This window comes from Motacilla alba, chromosome 19 (genome assembly GCF_015832195.1).
Source record: "Motacilla alba alba isolate MOTALB_02 chromosome 19, Motacilla_alba_V1.0_pri, whole genome shotgun sequence".
Lineage (NCBI taxonomy): Eukaryota > Metazoa > Chordata > Aves > Passeriformes > Motacillidae > Motacilla > Motacilla alba.
The window spans coordinates 1352179-1372650 of NC_052034.1; the positions used below are offsets into that span (position 1 = coordinate 1352179).

Sequence of the window (20472 nt, forward strand, 5' to 3'; positions counted from 1 at the left end):
GGTCAGTGCAGACTCTGGTCTGAGGAGCTGCCTCCTGATCTCTGAGCCCAGCAAGGGAAGGAGCCCTGTCCTGCCAGGACCAGAGGGGTCAGTGCTGGGTGCTCTGTGTGCTGGCAGTGGTGTGGTGGTCACTGCTCCTTCCCTGCTGTGTTCCAGGATCTTTGATGAAGTCATGGGCTGCTTCTGCGACTCGCCCCCGCAGAGCCCGACGTTCCCCGAGGCCGGCCACGCTTCCCTGTATGATGAAGACAAGGTAGGGTTTGTTTTTTTTTCTGGAAGTTACTCTGAGGCTGGAACTCCTCCCTGGCTGAGTGCTGGGAGCAGGAGCTGGGAGCTTTGTGTATTTATGGCTGTGATTTGCTTGCTTGTTCCACAGCAGGTGACTCGGCGTGGGCGGCCGCTTCCAGCCCTGCTCTAAAGCTGCAGCTCAGCCCTTGCTCCCCATGTAAATTTAGTTTATGGCTTTTAGCATCAGCACAATTCCTGGATCCACAGCACCATAACAGAGTTTAAACCCACCATTAAGTCTGCAGACCCTCTCTCTGCACCAGGATGTTGAACTGCATCTTCAGCTGTCTTTGTCCTGTGTCTGACTTGCCGTGTTTCCTGCCTTACACCCTTCCCAGTCACCTTAAATCCTGACTCTTCCCTCTGTTCTACCTCTTGGAACTGGTTTTGGGAGGAAAAGCTGAGTGGAGCCGCTCAGTTTCTGCAGAGATGTGGAGAACAGGTGCAGAGGAAGCAGGTGGTCCCTAATCCCTAGGGATAGAAATCCAGTTTCCCTTAGAGACACAGGTAGCTGCTCCACAAGAGTGGGAAGCTCTGCTGGAATATAGCCTGTGTCCAGAACAGGGCTTTGTTTTCCTCTGGTCCATTGATCCTGATGTGTGGAAGCACTGTAGCCTTTTCCAGAATATTACTGTCAACCTTAATGTCCTCAGATCCCTCTCTCTACATCCCCCTCACCTCACCAAGGTAATTTCCTGTCCAGTCTCAGTTTTTCCCAGTTAATCACAGGCTCCTGGAGGCTGCATTTGTAATTCCTTGGAGCTCAAATGGAATTGATGTTTCCACATTATTTCGTGTTGTGGTGGATATGGAAACCCACACTGTTTTGCCCCTACACTTTGATTAATTTAATTACTTCCCTTGATGCCAAAGTCCTCGAGTGTCCTTGTGCTGCATCTGGTAAAGACAGGCCCTGACCCTGTGCCCTGTCTCATCCTCAGACTTGAATTCTCCCAAGGAGGCTCCTGTTTGATGTTTGTGGGCGTTGACTCCTGTGAGACTGCAGATTGATGAGGCTCTTTGGTCAAGGATTTCCCTCAGAGTTTTCCCTGGTGCTCCTGCGAGGCCGTTTCCCCCAGAGCCTCTCTAGGGCTGGATTTAGGGAGCCTGTGGTGAGGTGCTGAGCTGTGAATCCCTGTTAATCTCTGAACCGTGGGGGATGCTCCCCTGTCCTTGCAGAGTGCCCGGGAGGAGCCCATCCACATCCTCAACGTGGCCATCAAAACCGACAGCGACGTGGACGACGACGGCCTGGCTGCCATGTTCAGGGAGTTCACCCAGAGCAAGGTGAGCTCCTGCACCCCTGTGCCCCTGGGATCTGCAGGACAGCTTGGGGACAGTCTCCGTGTCCCCTGGGTTTGGGGTGGTTTGGTTTGGTTTCAAAGCAGAGGATGCTGCAGTTACACCCTTCACCGATCCCCTCTGGAGCTTTCCCATTTCTTTGGGTGGATGTAGCTGCACCTTCCTGAAGGCACCAGGTCATTGTTTCCCCTTCTAACCTGGCAGGTCAGGACTTCTTCCCTTCAGTTTTTGGTGGGATGAAAGACTTGGAAGGTTTTAAACACATCAGTAACTGTCTCCACACGCTCTGAAAAATGTGTTCAGGCCCTTTCCCTGGTGACAGAGTTGTTGTGTGAGCAACAGAACCGTGTAAAATGACATTAAAATGTCCTGTATTTGTGTGTCACCATAGTCTTAATGCAGTTAAAGTTTATTGCCCTCGTTAGTGTGCTGGAGCATCCACCTTTTACACAATGTTCCTGGCATGAGGAGGAATTCTTTGGCATGTTCTGTTGCTCCTTTCTTAGTGTGGGATGCACTTTAGAGTCCCAGATGTCAGTGCTGGCTCAGCCTGGGTTGGGAACAGCCTCCTTGTGTCCACTCTGGGCTGCCTGCGCCTGCTTTTCTGTGGTGTGAAGCACCCCACTGGTTTGTGGGGCTGAATTTCCCACCAGGAGCTGGGATTCCTGGTGCTGCTCTGCTTTTGGGAGCACTGAAAGAGCACCTCCAGCTTCCCAGGGGTGAGGTGAGAACATTCCCTGCAGAAATCAGGGGTTCCAAAATGGGACTGGCACCCACGTGCCTTCAGCAGCCTCCTGTCTCTTTAAAGAAGGAAAACAATCAAATCTAAGAATTAAAACTAGTTCTGCTTTTCATCTGCTCGATCATGCTCCAGGCGTTTTATGGGAGGGGATAAAAGGAAAGAAATAAAACATATTAAAAAAAAAAATCCAAAACCACATTAAACTATCAAATAGGTTGATCCAAATTGTCCAAATAATCTTCCAGTCCCAGCATGTTGTGTGGGGTTTTTTTAATAGAAATTAGGATCATATACTTGTAAATGACTTGTGGAGGAGATTGAGGCAGTCAGTGGAAATGGAGTTCCTCCAGGTGCTGATGGCTAATCGCTCTGTAATAGCTGTGGCCTTGCTGGGAGACCCACATTATTACCATGTAATCAGAATCCTGTTGCTCTGCTGTTATTGTCTGCCACTTGTGGAATTTTAAAAGCAATAACAATTTTTGCTTTTTAAATCATGGCATTATTAAAGTTATTTTCTTCCTCTTGCCATGAATATAGTCACTGCTGCTCATTTTCAAAGGGCTTAACCTTAGTAAAACATCACAGTCTGTGCAGAGAGAGGCTGGTTTGCTCCTGCTTGAGCTGAGCTGTTGTTCCTTCTTGTGTTCCTTGCTTTTAAATTGGAAGAGGGAGGAGGAAGGAGAAAAGTTTGAAAAAGGAGGATTACGAGATCTTAGCACTTCGGAGGATCAGTGCTGAGGCAAATCCTGATGGCAGCACTCCTCTGAGGGGGGATTTGAGGAGGAGGCAACCAGCATGGATACTCTGTGATCTGCTTGAAGAAAATCACTGGCATCTGACCTGTAGCTCCTGTGCAATGTGGAATCTTAGAGTCTCAGGATGGTTTGGGTTGGAAGGGACCTCGAGGCCCTGCCTGGCATCCCATCTAACCCTTGTCCATCTGATTCTTGTCCTGTTCCTCTCTGCCCACACAGAAAGTCCCTCTCCCTTCTATCCAATGCCCTTAAAGGACTAGGAGGTCACAGTGAGCCCCCCCAGAGCCCTGTCCAGGCTGAGAGCCTGGATGTGGGCTGGGTTATCCACGAGCTCCCTGTGCCAAAGGCAAGCATGAGCCACACCTTCCACAGGTTAGCTCCATTAAAACTCATTTTCAAAGGCAAGCATGAGCCACACCTTCCACAGGTTAGCTCCTTTAAAACTCATTTTCAAAGGCAAGCATGAGCCACACCTTCCACAGGTTAGCTCCTTTAAAACTCATTTTCCATCACCTTGCCCCATCTGCACCGTGCTCCCTTCCCAAAGCAATCCTGGCCAATGAGCAAGGATATTTCCTGCAGGATTTGGGGGTGACTCTGCTGCATTCCTGCCTAGCCAGGCTCAGCCTGAGCTCACTGTTCTGTGATTTTGTAATTTCCCTGCTCAGGGGGAAGGGATTTGGGTGTTTATGCTGCTGAAGCAGCATCAGGTGGGAAATCCTCACTCCGAGGGGGCTGAAGGGGAGCGGGCACTCGGAGGCAGAAGGATCTGCAGAGCTTTTTCACTTCATAGAGGGTTTCAGCCTGTTTTAATCTGTTCTTTTTCTGCAGTCCATCACCTGTTTCCACCCTTGTTTTTGCAGAAATCAGTCCTGATTGAGCATGGCATTCGGAGGCTGACTTTCCTTGTAGCACAAAAGGTATTTCCACACTCTCCTGGTGCTCACACCTCCTTGGTTTCTAGCTCATTATACCATTGGCACCTGACATGTTTTTCCCCCAAGTTAAATCCTGTATTTTGCTGTATTTAGCCCTCTCTTCACTGTTTTTGTCCTCTGAAACTTGAGATGTTTTTCATGAATTCGCTTAAGAGAATTAATTTACAATTGTAAGCAATCGTGACGCCTCTTGTATTCTTGACTTAATTAATTTTTGATTTTAATCCTAATTGCTAGCTGTCTTCTGCTTTTTTTTTTTTCTTCCTATGTGTGTATGTTTCGTTTGTAAGGACTTCAGGAAACAGGTCAACTATGAGGTGGATCAGAGATTCCATGTAAGTAACAAAGGGCCTGGAACATGGTGGCATTCCTGATGTGAGGCCAGGAGACACACAGGGGGCTCTGGCCTTCTCGTTTGGATCTCAGGCAGGCATTCAATGCCCACACTCCGTCAAAGTGAAGAGTTGAGGGATTTATTTGGACATTTGGCTGCAAACCCAGGCTGTGCCCGTGGCATTCAGAGGGGCTGCTGGGGCTCTGAGTGTCCCTGGTTACCTGGCTGAGCTCAGGAAGCCACACTGACAAAGATTCCCTTGTGCTTCGGTGTTTCCTTGTGTGTCCTTTCTGTTCTGAAGTGCAATTGTCAGTGGAACCTCTGGATTTCCTCTGTAGTGTGGTGATTTTCTTTTGGCTTCTTACTGATTTTAAAGTAACTTCAGTCGCTGAGGGGACTTGTTAAATTTTGCAGAGTGGTTTTGTGGTGTGGGAAGTGTTTGATGCTCTTACTGCTGAGAATTACTTCTTTCCCCAGGGCCTGGGCATCAGTGAGGTCTGGTTTAGGTGGCAATGTAAGGCATAAACCAGATTTTTAATCTCTTGGGAATCTGCTTTTCAATTCTGGAAGTTGTCAGGAGCCTTTGAAGTGCAAGAAATTCCCCCTGTGCTGAACACAGCTGGTCTGGGAAGGTTTGTGAAGGGAAAACTGCTTTAGAAATCAGCAGAAATAGTGTTTGAACCTGTCACCAGGTGGGAATTGTTGCTCTCAGTACAGGTACAGAAGTGTCAGTCAACAGCTTAGGAAACTGGGCTTTGTGCAGAGTCTTTTGGGATGTTTAGCAAGAAAATCCAGGCTTGAAAAGGGAAGTTTTGGAGAACAGAGTGGGTGTTGAAAGATGAGAGTTGCTGAGTGAGTGCTGTGGGACGTGTCAGGGGCCAGAAGGGAGGCACAGAACAGGAGGAGCCATCCCCAGGCTCTCCCTGGGCCCTCAGCCGGGGTCATCTGGCTGCAGAGTTTGTGGAGCACCTCTGGGAGCTGCTGTGGCAGCCTTTGCTGCTGTCTGCTGTCCCAGCCCCTTCATTACTGGACCAACTATTAACTTGGCCAGGCCTGGGCTTGGGTTTGTTTTTGTTTTAATTACAGTCTATATAATTAGTTCCCAGCATGTTGAGGTAATAGAGAGTTGCTCCAGCAAGCTTCCAATTTCCTCATCTCATTAGGTTTTTAACGTGATTATTAGTATAATAATCAACTCTGATGATTTCTGGTGCAGCTTTTCACATTCTGCAGTTTGCAGGGTGTCTTGATTGGCTAATTTAGGCAAATTATTTTGATTGTCTTGATGATGGTTGGTTGATTGGAACACAGCAGGGGTATAATTCTTCTGCCCAGGAAATGGAGCACTCTTTTTGGATTTTGGTACCAGGGCACTGAGGATTTTTGTGTGTGTGCACATCTAATGATGACATTTGCCCACCACGCCAGTGAGGTGCCCTGGAAGCAATTCCATTAGTGGTGGAATGAGCCTGGAGATGGTGGGAGAAGCTGGCAGCATGCAGAGGAGCACAGGTAGGAGGGACTGGGAGAAGTGAGGAGCCATGGAAGAGTTTTTCTCTTAGATGAGTTTCGCAGACAATTGCTACATTGAGTGAGCCTGAATTGTTAGGCAGCATTTCTTGTACCACTGCTTATTTTGGAAGAGCTTCCAGGCAAACACAAGTTGTTTGGCTCAACTGAGAGCCATCAGGTGAGGTCTGGGGGCTGTTTTACCTAGGAGGGAAGGAAGATGACTGACTAGAACAGTCCTTTTAGCCTTAAAATCTGCGTTGCTCAGTGGTGGCTCGTGCAGTGTCACTGCTTGTCACACTCCCTCCAGCTGGGGCTGTTCATCTTTCATGGATAACGGAATGTGAGCCAGAAATTCAGTGACTCCAGGTCAGATTCCCTGGTTTTTTTTGCTTAGTGAGCCAGTTCTGGCGAGCTGTGTGTGTCCCTCCAGGTCACCTTCAGCACAGGCAGCAGAGTTCTCAGGTGGTGCAAAGCACTGCCCAAAGCCCTGCCCAGTAAAATTCCAATTCCAGAGGAGGGGGTGGATGTGCCTGGGTGGAGCTGGAGCCCAGGATGCTGCCCAGGCTTCCTCTCTTCATCTAACATTTGTACATTATTTCAGAAAACTCTCAAGGCTCTGCCAGGGTTTTATCTATGCAACAGCAAACCAGAGAAACTCAGTGGTAGATGGGGGATTTTTGTGATGTTTTTGCTGCTCCATACAGGAGAATAAAGTGATTTGATTGCAGCTCCCAGTTTTCCTTGGGCAGAGAGTATTTCTGGCAGTAATGGTGTGGAGAGAGCTGTAGAATAAGATCACTGTTCTGTGTACATCTGCATCCGTGAGAGTGTTCACATCACTCCAGACATTTCCACTGGAATCTTAATCATAACAGATCTAGGAAAAGTTTCCCACTTCTGTGTTATCTGCTAATAACTGACAATAATAATCCAAAGCCAATCAAGCAGCCTCTGCTGCATTATTAGTGAGGGCAGCTTTAAGCTGCCTCTCCTGTCTTGAGGGTGATTTGATTTTCCACCACCTTTGTGATGTTGAGAAAGTAGCTGGGAACAGCTTGTGTCACCTCCTGTGCTGTGCTGCTGCCCCAGGGGTGGACTGAGAGCACTCTGGGGACATCAGTGCTCGCTTTGGGAGCGCTAACACTCTTGTTTTCCTTTTCAAACAGAGGGAATTCCCAAAGTTCTTCACCTTCCGTGCCCGGGATAAGGTGAGTTGGATGTTTGTAATACTTTTCTGCAAGTGTTGGCTTTATCCTTCTTTCATGCAGTGATTCACTACTCAGAATCAGGACAAAACCTTCTGCTTTCTGTGGAGAAGAGGGTTTTTAGAGGGGGGTGGGCTTGAGAATTTGCTGACCTGCAATTTGTGTTATTCAACAATTTCGCAGCTCCCGGTGCTGCGTGAGATAGGAGAGTTGGATTTGTTTGAATTTTTAGAGTTTGAATTAAACATGGAAGTTCCTAAGGGGCGTTGTGGGGTTCTTCCCTGAGTGTTTCACCTTTCCAATGCCCTCTTTCCCACCCTCTGCCGTGCCCGTGGCCCCTGCAGTTCGAGGAGGACCGGATCTACCGGCACCTGGAGCCCGCCCTGGCCTTCCAGCTGGAGCTGAACCGCATGAGGAACTTCGACCTCACGGCCATCCCCTGTGCCAACCACAAAATGCACCTCTACCTGGGGGCTGCCAAGGTGGAGGTGGGCACAGAGGTCACAGACTACAGGTTCTTCGTCAGGGCCATCATAAGGCACTCGGACCTGGTGACCAAGGTGGGTTTGTCCCTGTGCAAGGTGGTGAGTGAAAGCCAGGGTCATCCTGGGGAGCTGCAGGATCCAAAACTGACCTTCCCTGTGTGGAGGGCTGGGGGTTGTGCCCTCTCCTTGCTGGTGCTGCTGTCAGAGCCATCCCTTTGGAGTCCTGGTGTTCCTGTGCTCCGGGAGGCTTTTCAGGGGCCCAAGATGAGTGTCATAAATCCTTAGATCTCGAGGCTACACTGGCTTGCCCTGTGTGGTGTCAGGTTCACTTTGAGCTGAAGGAGGGCACGAGGCAGCCGGGTGTGGGATCCAGGCACTGGGAGCACTGGCTCTGTGCTGGGGATGGATCTGCTCCAGGGCTGCACGTGGGCTCTGTCCTCTCCATCTCACCCTCCTGCGCTTTTCCAAACCTCCATTCTGGGGCGGCGATTTGTGAGTCAAAACTCAGTGGCTTGTTGGCAATTCTGGCAGGAAGCCTCCTTTGAGTACCTGCAGAACGAGGGCGAGCGTTTGCTGCTGGAGGCCATGGACGAGCTGGAGGTGGCCTTCAACAACACCAACGTGCGCACGGACTGCAACCACATCTTCCTCAACTTCGTGCCCACCGTCATCATGGACCCCTCCAAGGTGGGAGCTCGGGGCTGGTTGTCTTTCCAGGGCTTCACTTGTCAGAGCTAAAAGGCTTTTTGTTCGTAGAATCACAGAATCGTGGAGTGGTTTGGGGTGGAAGGGACCTTAAAGCTCATCCTGTTCCAGCCCTGACACCTTCCACTGTCCCAGGGTGCTCCAAGCCCCATCCAGCCTGGCCTTGGGCACTGCCAGAGAAGGGCAGCCTTTGCCAGGGCCTCCCCACCCTCATAGTCAGGAATTTCTTCCCAATATCCCATCCAACCCTGCCCTCTGGCACCTCAGAGCTGTTTTGTTGAGCAGCTCAGCTCTGTGTAAACTGAGGGACAGTTATTAGAAATCTGTTTTGTGTTTGAAACTAAACCTGTTTTTTCATTGCGTGTTTGAGGTAAACAGTTTTAATAGGGAAGCAGATCTTCTGTTTGTTGCAAAAGTTCAGATTCCATCCAAATGAAGCATGGGATAAATTAGGAGCTTAAAAAGAATCTGTAAATTCAGCTACAAAAGTGCCTCATTTTCAGTCTCTGCTACAAAACCGCAGAGATGAACATTATAAATAAATGAACATTAGGCTTTGTAGATGCACAAATAAAAGTGTTCGGGCATAAAGGATGTTTGTGGCTAGCAGAATCACCAGAAAGCAAGTCCCAAGCCCAGGCTGAATTTAGCTGGAAATCAGCATTCAGTTCATGGGTACCCAAAGATGAGAGCTGACCTTTCCTGAGGAGAACAGCCCAAAGTTATAAAGATGAATTGGGTATCAAAATATCTCTCTCTTGCTTGCTGACTTTTAAATCATGATTAAAAATTGGTGGCTTAGATCCCTTTTGAATGAACCTTTCCTGGTGCATCCAGAGCTGTTGGTTCCCAGGAAGTTCAGAAGAGGCTGGAATATTCATCCCTGGAAGTTGGGCTGCCCTCAGATGCAAACCATGACTTTTCCTTGAGCTGCTGTGCAAAAGAGACTTTTTTTGGGAAAAATGTTTAACCCAGCCTATAAATTGCCTTCTTTTAATATGTGCTTTGCCCACAGTGGTATTTTATAAAGTTTAATAGAAGAGCAGAAGGCCCAGCTCCAAGTGGTAATTGCTTTGTTGATTTAAAGCTCCGTGCAGGCAGTGAAATGTGATTATTGTGCATACAAGGGCTACAAAACTGCTTGCCAAGGACTTGGCTTGCCTGGATTCTGTAGTTCCCAGGTGTGAGGGATGCCTGTGCAGGGGAGGCAGGGGTCCCTGTGCTGGTTGGGCTTGATGATCACCCAGGTATTTTCCAATTCTGTGGTTCTGTGCCGTGAGGAAGCAGGGATGTGAATCCAGCACTCTCCCACCACATCAGTCCCCAGGTGGGGTTCCTGCCTGTCTCAAGGCTTAGCATGAGGAGGGAGAGGTCACCAAGGTCCTGTAACTGCACTTGGGCACGTGTGGTGCTTCTTCACCACCTTGGAGCAGTGGGATAGAGGGGACACGGAGCAGCGATGGATCCAGGAAGAATCCCAGAATGGGTTGGGTTGGAGGGGACTTTAGACCCCATTTCACTGCACCCCTGGCACAGGCAGGGCCAGCTCTCAGCCCTGCTGAGGAAGTCCCAGAGCCCTGCTGAGGAAATCTCAGAGCCCTGCTGAGGAAGGCTTCTCCCCTGGTGCAGATGGAGGAGTCGGTGCGCTCCATGGTGATGCACTATGGGAGCCACATCTGGAAGAATCCCAGAATGGGTTGGGTTGGAAGGGACCTTAGAGCCCCTGGCACAGGCAAGGCCATCTGTCAGCCCTGCTGAGGAAGTCCCAGAGCCCTGCTGAGGAAGGCTTCTCCCTCCCCTGGTGCAGATCGAGGAGTCGGTGCGCTCCATGGTGATGCGCTACGGCAGCCGCCTCTGGAAGCTGCGTGTGCTGCAGGCCGAGCTGAAGATCAACATCCGCCTGACGCCCACGGGGAAGGCCATCCCCATCCGCCTCTTCCTCACCAACGAGTCGGGCTACTACCTGGACATCAGCCTCTACAAGGAGGTGACGGACTCCAGAACGGGACAGGTACGTCCCTGGGGATGCGCGGCTGGGTGGGACGGTCAGGAAGGGGATGTGTGCTCCTGGTGGAGCTCCTCTGTGGGCTGTGGTGTTTCCAGGTGGGACCGTCGGGAAGGGGATGTGTGCTCCTGGTGGAGCTCCTCTGTGGGCTGTGGTGTTTCCAGGTGGGACGGTCAGGAAGGGGATGTGTGCTCCTGGTGGAGCTCCTCTGTGGGCTGTGGTGTTTCCAGGTGGGACCGTCAGGAAGGGGATGTGTGCACCTGGTGGAGCTCCTCTGTGGGCTGTGGTGTTTCCAGGTGGGACCGTCGGGAAGGGGATGTGTGCTCCTGGTGGAGCTCCTCTGTGGGCTGTGGTGTTTGCAGGTGGGACCGTCGGGAAGGGGATGTGTGCTCCTGGTGGAGCTCCTCTGTGAGCTGTGGTGTTTCCAGGTGATCACAGGATGGTTTGGGTTGGGAGGCACCTCAGAGTTTATCCCATTCCAACCCCCTGCTGTGGTCATGGATGTTGGAGTCCTGGCTGCTGGGAATTTTGAGCTTTGTGTGCTGAGGGGCGCAGAGGCACCAGAAGGTGAAGGCAGTGCAGTGGTGAAGTGGCACATCCTCACACAGACACCTTCCACTAGCCCAGGTTGCTTCAAGCCCCGTGATACATTTTAATTTAACACAAAATTGCCACTCGGCTTAGCCAGAGGAGGGAGAATGTAAAGAAAAACTTGCAGCAGCAGATGTGAAAATGTGAGCAATTAAGTCAGTCAAGTTTTCTGGTTGTGTTTTGCCCTCAGTCATTTGGGCAGCTGTTTTCCCAAACAGTTTTCCTCAGAGTGCTCTAGAAAGCACTAGAAGAGGAATCACTGCTGATGCTCATCCTGTAGATTGTAATAAAAATATGATTAATTATACATGTTTCTGAATAGATAGAAGAAAATCTGTGAACGTGTCCTTTAAATTCTGAAGATATAAGGGATGACCTGGGTAGGAAGATGTAAAATTATGGAAGGTGCTTTTATATCATTTTTCTGAAGCGTAATGGGCTCTTTGGTAACGGTTGTGGCTGTTGTGGCATTTCTGTTTTCCGTGGTGTGGGAGCAGTGTGGTTAACTGAAATACCTACATATGCTAAAATCCATGGAGCATGGGATGCATGGAAAATATTTAAATAGAGAAATGTTTACATCTCCCTCTGTAATCATCCCTCTGCCAGGCAGGAGCAGCAGCAGAATAAATCACTTGGGTGCTGTGAATGTGGAACACAAAGTGCTGAGTCACCTTTCTCCCCCTTTTTCCATTTAATTCTTCCAGCGAGCTGCTGGCCGTGGAGTCCATCCAGCTCCGAGATCCCAGAGCAGATAGTGTCAGTGTGTTTTACCTCGTTCCTGCCTTTGAGGGGAGATGAGGGAAGAAAGGAACATTTTAATAATCTCCAGCAGTTCAGCTTAACCCTTGAGTTGGGTCAGTCACTTGTGAAGGTCACAAGTGAACTCTGAACTGCTGAGCTTTGTTATTTAAAGCTTGGGGAATGGGCTCGTGTGGGTGTGTGAGGCTTTAGCAACTTTTCCAGTATGAAATTTGATTTGTTTTCCAGAATATTTAACCACATTTTAGTAAAAAAATATACTGATATTTTTAGGAAGCTTCCCCCTCATGCTGGAGGTTTGTAGGGCGAGTTCAGATCTGGGGATTTTTTTCCTGTGTTTTCAGAGGGTTCTTTAAAACTTAGAGAAATCTTAAAAAAAAAAAAAAATCAGATATTATTGATGTGCTGGGTGCTTTCATGACTTCTGAAGAATGGGAAGATGGCTTCATGGTGGGAGAATGACCCTGATCTCTTGTTTCTCAGTAGTGATAAGTGGTGATGCTCAGCACAGACTTCTCCAGTTCCCTTCAGAGCTGCTGTGGAGCTTTCCAGAGATTTAAGGAGAATTTCCAAGTGCAGATCCTGACAGATGCCAGACATTTGTCCCAAACACTCATTACCCTGAACAAATGCTTCTCCCCTTAAAGAAGCTGCCTCCCAAATCAGTGTTTGTGCAGTCTGAAGAGAGCATAAACTGCTGGTTTTACCTAAAAATAAAAACAGGCTTTACAGAATTTTGTGTAATTCTTTAATGAATTGCTCTTCAATTAGCTAAATTCTGTTAAGCACATCCTGATCATGTCCCTCCTGCCAGGAGTGTCCCTGTTCAGCAGCGTTTGGGCCATTTAAGGCGTTTTTATCCCGTTTTTATCTCCTCCTTTTTCTCCGTTGCAAAGCTCCCCTTCCAAGTCCTGCCTGCCCAGAATATATAGTGCTGTGAAGCACGGCAGTTGATAATTCATGTTGCTACTCTGGGAAAATCTTTTAAACTTACAATATCAAAACTTCAAGCCCGATGACATATGCAAGTCCTGACCCGGCTGGAGGGCGCAGCCGCGGATCCCGCTCCATAAATAACAGAGTTCTCCTGGCTGCTGTCAGCATCCACGGGCACAGACAGGGCTCAGGGGAGCTGCTGGGGGTGGGAGCTCCTCTCAGGCCCCAGTTTGTGCTGGGGATGTGGCTCTGTGTGCTCTGGGCTCCTCTGGGATGGGGCAGTGGGTGTGGATGCCGGGATCGTGCAGTGGCGGTCCTGAGGTGTCCCCAAAGGGCAGCAGTGAGGGATGGAGCCTGGCTGTGCCAGCATGAGCAGCCTTGCAGAGGGCAGGGACGAGCAGGCTGGAGTAGCCTGGGGGATTTTGGTGAGGGCTGGATCAGCTCAGTGTACAGAACCATGTTTGTCCTGCAGATCATGTTCCAGGCCTACGGAGATAAGCAGGGACCACTCCACGGGATGCTGATCAACACTCCCTACGTGACCAAAGACCTGCTGCAGTCCAAGAGGTTCCAGGCACAGACTTTAGGGACATCCTATGTCTATGACATTCCTGAGATGTTCAGGCAGGTGAGTGTTCTTTGGGCTCTTCTTGTTGCCCCTTTCTTTGCCATCCTGATTGTCAGGGGAACCAGGGGCCTGGCGTGGCTGCCAGTGATCCCCAGGGATGATCAGGTATGGATTGAGTCTACTTTGAATGAAATTAGGATGAACTGCTGCTGGAGTTCCATCAATGAGTCAAACAATAGAGGGTGAGACATAAACCATCTCTCCTTTCTTGTTTCCATTTGTTTTCCCACCTTGTCATCTGCCCTTCCTAGGTGGTGTTTCTGATTTGCTGGGTTCTATCCTGAACCACCTCATCCAAATTTCACTTTGGGTGAAACTGTTTCACCATTCAAATCCCAGGGCGGGTGCTATCCCTGGAATACTGTCAGTCACGCTGGCAGGAGGGATATTTCAGCGTGTCCTGAGTTGGGAATGACCCCAGATTCTGCTGGGAATGCCACACTGGAGCGGGTTGAATATAAATATTTGTGGGTATTGTATTTGCAGGGTGTGGGTATTGTATTGGCAGGAAGGAATGATGACTCTGACTCCATGTTCTCAGAAGGCTAATTTATTATTTATGATATGATATTATATTAAAGAATGCTAAACTATACTAAAGAATACAGAAAGAATAGTTTCAGAAGGCTAAAAAGATAATAATGAACACTTGTGACTCTCTCTCTAGAGTCTGACACAGCTTGGCCCCAATTGGCCAATAAGTCAAAACAGTTCAGAGCAAAAACCAATGCAACAACCACCTGTTGGTAAAAAATGTCCAACCACATTCCAAGGCAGCAAAACACAGGAGAGGCAATGATCTCCAACCACATTCCAAGGGGCAAAACACAGGAGAAGCAATGATCTCCAACCACATTCCAAGGAAGCAAAACACAGGAGAAGCAATCAGATAATTATTGCTTTCCTTTTTCTCTGAGGCTTCTCAGCTTCCCAGGAGAAAAGTCCTGGGCAGAGGGGTTTTTCAGGAAACAGGAATGTGTCGGGTGGGTGGTGTTCCTAACGGGGATTTCCCCTTGCACCCCCAGTCTCTGATCAAGCTGTGGAACTCCATGAACGAGCACGCCTTCCTGCCGCCGGCGCCGCTGCCCTCGGACATCCTGACCTACACGGAGCTGGTGCTGGATGACCAGGGCCAGCTCGTGCACATGAACAGGCTGCCAGGAGGAAACGAGGCAAGTGCCACCTCCCTTCCTGCTGCTGCTCCCTCCCTGCCCCACAGGACGTTGTGCTTTGGGCTGGCTTTGATGGTTGTGATGAAAATTTGCCAGCCGGGCACAAAATCTATTCGTTCAGCCTTTCACAGATGGAATCTCACTCTTGAAAATGAGGTTTTTGTTTCATTAAAAATTAATGCCTTCCCTACAATGGGTATTTTAACTTCCGTAGTAAATGATGATTCCATTTCAAACCTGTGCCTGTGCCGGGCTTCCTTCATAATTAAAAAATGCTCATTCAGCTGTTCCAGGTAACTGGGGTTTGTGTTTGAGCAAAATGTGTTTTACAAGACTAAACAGAAATATTTTCATTTGCTGAGAAAAACCCAAACCACAGAAAAATCTGTTTTCTGCTTCCATTTCCATCCTCCCCACGCAGTTTGTATCAAGGTGTGTGGAAGCTCCCACTCAGGGCAGGATTTACTTAGCAGTTACAATGAGCTGATGCTGGGGGTGGCAGAGTCACTCCTGGAGCTCGAGCAGGAGGAGCCTTTGCTGTCATGGTGGGGTTTTACTGGGTCCCTTCCCATTAGGAAGGCAAAAACTGCAGCTTTGGAATGACTGCAGAGTAGAGAGAACCACTAGAAGATGTGGTGGTTATTTTTGTGGGAATTAGTGAGTGAATGTTGTAAAGTAATTTAAATTTGAGCAGTTCTAAGTGATGGTATCGTTTATTTTTTCTTGGTGTCGTTGAACTGTGTTTTCCTAAAAACACAGCTTAAGGTTTGCAAAGGCTCTGGCAAACCCATCAGGGTAGGGATGCAAGGGAACAGAGGTTTTCCTCACCGTTTCCTGCATGGATCTTGTCAGGGGGGAAGGTTTGGAATAGGATTTTTGCAAATTACCCCTGATGGTGTCTGTGGGGTCGCCGCGGCCTTCTCTTGCCGGACTTGAGGAGAAATGTTTGAACTGCTCTAATTGAAGCTGGAATGAGCTCTTCCCTGCATTCCCAGTGCAGGCTGAGGCTGCTGGGGAGCCTTGTGCCATCATCTTTCCCTCTTCCCCTGCTCTCATTCAGCGTTTGAGTGGATGGTGGCTGGGGAAATAGCAAAGTCCCTCAGGGACGTCGCTCTGTTCTTGCTGAAATTACAAGCACAGAGCTGCCTGGGCATGAACATGTAGTGTTTACTCTGCCAGTATGAATACAAATAGTCTTATTATAAGAGATTCTGTACCCAAAGACCACCAAAAAAAAAAATTAGGAGATTTTTTTTAACCCTTGGTAGACTTCGTTGTGCTCGGTCTGTAGAGAAATGACATGGCTATTGTGGTGTGGGGAGTGTTGGTGTTTAATCTGATCTGATGTAATCTATCAAATCTCTTCTTCCCCAGAGGGGTTGTAGAGGTTGTGGGCTCCTCGTCTCTGGCAGTGTCCAAGGCCAGGCTGGAAGGGCTTGGAGCAGCCTGGGACAGTGGAAGTTGTCCCCTGCCGTGGCAGAGGTGGCACTGAAAGGGCACTGAGATCCCTCCAACTCTGAGTCTGTGCCCCAGAGATCCAGAGCTGGTCCCAGTGAGCTGGCTGACAGGTGAAATAGGAACTTCTCATGGAAATACGAGATTTTTATTATTGTTTTTCTTTCTTGCCAGCTGAATTCAAACTCATGGGAGAGATTGCCCATTGTGTTTTCTAGTGAAGAGGAGGTATCTGCTGGGAATTGCTGTCTGTGGTAGATGCTGTGTTGTTGTTGGGTGCATTCAGGTTCCTGCTCTCCTTGTTTTGGATCAGAGGCTCGGAGCCGTTCCCACACTTCAGTGGGAGCCTGGCACCGGGGGATCAGGGCTTGGCCTTCCTGACAGTTGCATTTCCTCCGTGTGGAAAGGGGTCGAGACACTCTTGCTGTTACAGCATTCAGCTGAGCTGAGCGCCCTGAGTGTCTGAGCTGATGGCAGGAATTCAGAATCCAGCATAAAATCCAGGAGATTTGTGGGCAGCGTGTTCAGCCAGAGCTGCAGTCCCTGCTCTGGCAGGGGCAGGGCACGAGCCCCAGCCTGGGCTTCTCCCTCTCCTCGCAGAGGTGGCAAGCAGCATTTTGGGCAGAAATCTGTCTGTGTTTTCAGGACAATCTTGAGGTCTCAAGGCTTCTCCCAGTCCCAGAGGTTTTTCTGGTAGCTCAGGACCACTCCCCTCGCCCACCACGCCGTTTCAGTAATCAGCTCTTTGCTGTGGTCTCAACAAAGAAGCCAAGGAATTAATGGACTGTGAAAATACAGGTTGCTCTTTATTCCTAGAGTGTCTGGCTGCTCCAGAGCAGGGGGTCCCAGTCCTTGTGCTGCTGGCCCTGCCCTGCCCTTGGGGCACAGCCCCACCACTAACAGGGCCTTTTCCCAGCCCCTGACCAGCCAGAGGACGCCTCTTTTTCCACTTTGTCACAGAATGCCAGACTGGTTTGGGTTGGAAGGACCATGAACCTCATCCTGTTCCATGCCTGCCGTGGGGCTGTGCCAAAATGGGGAATTCTCTGGAAGAGCTGGGAACTGGGTGAGCACAGAGCAGTTCAGGAGTGTATCCAGCCCTGTGTAAATCACCGTGCTGGAGACAAGACCTGGAGCACAGTGACACCCCCTTCCAAGCCCAGGGCTTTGTTCCCCAGATTAGCATATTAGCACAAATCTCAGTGTGAAAAGGTAATTCCCTCAGCCCCTTGCAGAACTCAATATATTCCTTGTCATTCCTGAGCCAGGCATTGGGATGCTTTTCTATAGCACTTTATGTATTTTGACTACAATTTCTCCTGATCCTCTGGCACCAGGAAAGCACCAGCTGCTGATAAGACCCCACTAATCTTCAAGGACAAGGAGAAAGTGATGTAAGGAGGTCCTGCAGCAGCACCCCACATCCCCCTTGATCCCTCTGCCTGTGGAAAATGTGTCGTTTTCCCCACTGGCACTAGATGTCACAGTTTTTCCTCCTCAGCAGCACGAGGATCAGAAATAATCCACAATCACCGCTGCTGGCTGGAGCTTTGGCTGCAGCACCTTTCCTGGGTAGCTGGGAAGGCTTGGCCAGGGGAAATTCAGGATGGCAGAGGGCTCCTGGAATGCTGCTCCGGTGGCTTTCCGGATTGCCAGAGGCAGAAAGGTGTAGCTAATGCATTTTATACAAGCACAGCTTAATCGTTGAGCTGCATGTTCTGCTTTGTCACCCCCTGTTCCTGCATTTTATGGCAGGCACAGGGAATTAAAACAGCAGCCAGAGCTGCAGGTTTCTTGGAGGGTTTTCAAATCCCCAAATCCAAGCCTTCCAGGAACAGGAAGAGGTGGCACAGTTTTATTCTCTGCGCCCATATAGATGTTTAAGCAGGTGTATGTGGGTCACATGGATACAGGAATGTTCTTGCCCACAGGAAAGCCCCTGATGAGGGTTGTGTGTTTCTCTTTGTAATGTATCTTTGCCCATCTGTAACTTCAGGAGGAATTTCTCCATGGAAAGGGTGGTCAGGCACTGGAAGGGGCTGCCCAGGGAGGTTTGGAGTCCCCGTCCCTGGAGGTGTCCAAGGCATGACTGGATGTGGCACTCTGGTCTGGGTGACAAGGTGGGGATGGGTCCCAGGTTGGTATCGATGATCTTGGAGGTCTTTTCCAAGCCTGGGTGGTTCTGGGATTCTGTGACACCTTTCCCTGAGCTCTTGGTGTCACGCTGGAGCTGTTCCCTCCCATTGCTCAGATCGTGCCAGCGTGCTTGGCTGGGCTGCCACCACCACGCTTGGATTGCTGAGGGACACCTTTCCCAGAGCCAAGAAGAAATCCTGGGTTTTGGCACTCCACCCTTGTCAAGGCACGGAGCTGGAGTGCCTCTGGCAAGCCATGTGCACTCTCCTGCCCTTTTCCTGGGAGCTGCTTCATGCTCCAGATAAAGATTTAAAAGCCCTGCACAGTGGAAGTGCAGAGAGTCACTCTTTTAAGTCTGAAGTTCCAGGCAACAGATTCAAATGATGAAATGCCAAAATTGCTGTATCTGCACCAAGTAAACACCCACATTCAGCTTTCCAAATTTGGATGTGAATGGATAAAAGGAAGCCTGGCCTTCAGTCCCCAGACTCAGCACCATCCTGTAGTGAGGGAAGCAGAATAAACCAGCACTGATCTCTTCTCTCTGGTGCCCAGTGAAAGGACCTGAGGGAACAGCTGGAGCTGTGCCAGGGGAAGGTTTAGGTTGGATATCAGGAAAAGGTTTTCCCCCAGAGGGTAGTGGAGCACTGAACAAGCTCCCCAGGGAGTGGTCAAGGCTGCCAGAGCTCCAGGAGTGTTTGAACAATGCTCTCAGGGATGCACAGGGTGGGATTGTCAGGGTGCCTGTGCAGGGCTGTGAGTTGGACGGGATGATCCCTTCCAGCTCAGGATATTCTGTGATTCTCTTGGCTGTGCTTCTCCAGGAGTTACAGAACCTGCCAGGAAGAGGCTGCAAAGCTCCCTCTCCCCAGCACCAGCTGCCAGTGGCATTGGCTCCCCTCTGCTCGGAGCCTGCCGAGCTTCCCGGAGGGAGCCTGGGATCGGCTCCTTCCCCGTTCCCCTCGGTGCCTGCTGTCAACAGCTCTGCCTGCCACCGGCAGTCAATTTGGAACTGCATCAGTGTGTGTATTACTGTTCCCATCGATAGTGCAATTAATGTTGAAGTCAATTTTGGTGTTAATTTTAGGCCATGATTAGTGTTGACACTGGGTGTCAAACGAGCGGCGTTTACGAGCGCCGGGGAAGCGCCGTTCGTTAGCGCGCCCGTTTTACTGGCTCTTAATGCTTCCATTAAGGCCAGGATGGAGTGGGAGAAGGTGTGTGTAAAATTATACATCTGAAACTTGGGTGTCATCTCCGTGTGTCTGCGGGGCTGGGGCCGTTCAGGGAGCGAATGACAGCTGAGCACTGAATCCTAATCACAGTTTGGAGCATCAGAAATAATGATCACTTCTGATCGGGGCTTGTGAATAATTCATCCCCTTTGATTTTCACGTGCTGCCCACTGATACTTTTCAAACCAAATGTGTTCCTACAGGAGAATAATGGTCCCACTTCTTATGGAAATACCAGGGCACAAATCATTTTGCCAACATAAAAACAGTTAAATAAGACGGTTCCTGCTTTTATTTTTCCTCCGCCTCTTCCTCACTCCTGGGTGTGCTGGGAATGGAGCCGTGGCAGGAGCAGCGCTTCCAAACTGTGCTGCCTCTTCAAAAGAGCCTCTTCCAAAGCCAGGCCTGCTCACCATCACCTACTATTGCCTGCCAGTGCTCTTAGGTGATTAGCTCAGCCTGGCTAATTAACCTGGGAACTCTCCGGTTTTTGGAGTGCTGCTGTTAACTTAAAAATCTCGTTATTCCCTTTTTTTTTTCCTCTGGAATAGAAAGCCATTCTCCACTGCCCATAAATCTCAACTGAATCTAGCAAATTTGTAGCAAAAAAAAAATTCCTTAGTTGTGCAGATCCCCGTGGCTTTTATTACTGGATAAATGGCACAAAACATGTGATGAATTGGGGAGGCAAAAGACACCCAAGTTAATAGTGGTGCACTTTTAATTTTTTTTTTCTAAACTATATAGGGTTGCTCCATATTTGTCAACTGTAAACTGTTTTCAGGAGTTTGTGCCCTGGCTGGATTTTTTCTGTTCTACTGATGAGCACTGGCAAAAGGGACTTTACTGGTGTAGAGGACCCGTGATCTTGGGTTAGGAAACTATTTCAACAGTTCTGTTACAATCTGAATTTTCTAAGTAAGAAATGCCTTAAATTGGCCTGTTTCCTGTGCTGTCAAAAATCATCAAGCTGCTGAGAGTGAGGAAAATCTCTTACACCTGGTGGGTGGGATGGAGTGTGGGAACAGCCCTGGGGACTCCCTGGTCCATCACTGGTCCCTCAGCCCTGGCTGATGGGGTCAGTGTGGCTGTGAGGAAACAACTTTCAGGGATTTTTGCTCCCTTCTTTGAAGCTGCTGCAGCATCTCTCTGTTCCAAACCCTGCAGTTGGATGCTGAGGTGGAACTGTAGGTCTGCAGATATTCAGAGGCAAAAAGATTATTCTGTTTCGACTTGGCAGAGGAGGAGTGGGGGAATCCAAGGAGAAGGTGAACTGAAACACT

At 49.4% G+C, this 20472-nt stretch overlaps 1 protein-coding gene across 7 annotated transcripts in view; it reads left to right on the forward strand.

Annotated features, from left to right (window-relative positions):
• Nucleotides 1-20472, forward strand: part of ACACA (acetyl-CoA carboxylase alpha) — a 98025-nt gene that overhangs the window by 42543 nt on the left and 35010 nt on the right. For 6 of the 7 annotated variants that reach the window (XM_038157613.1, XM_038157614.1, XM_038157616.1 and 3 more), the window contains 10 exons: nucleotides 157-253; nucleotides 1468-1575; nucleotides 3954-4010; nucleotides 4319-4363; nucleotides 7041-7082; nucleotides 7424-7639; nucleotides 8096-8251; nucleotides 10077-10280; nucleotides 13036-13191; nucleotides 14217-14363. In XM_038157613.1, the coding sequence (XP_038013541.1) occupies nucleotides 157-253; nucleotides 1468-1575; nucleotides 3954-4010; nucleotides 4319-4363; nucleotides 7041-7082; nucleotides 7424-7639; nucleotides 8096-8251; nucleotides 10077-10280; nucleotides 13036-13191; nucleotides 14217-14363 (1228 nt within the window). The remainder of the gene's footprint in view (nucleotides 1-156; nucleotides 254-1467; nucleotides 1576-3953; nucleotides 4011-4318; nucleotides 4364-7040; nucleotides 7083-7423; nucleotides 7640-8095; nucleotides 8252-10076; nucleotides 10281-13035; nucleotides 13192-14216; nucleotides 14364-20472) is intronic. The other variant, XM_038157612.1, reaches the window with a different exon arrangement.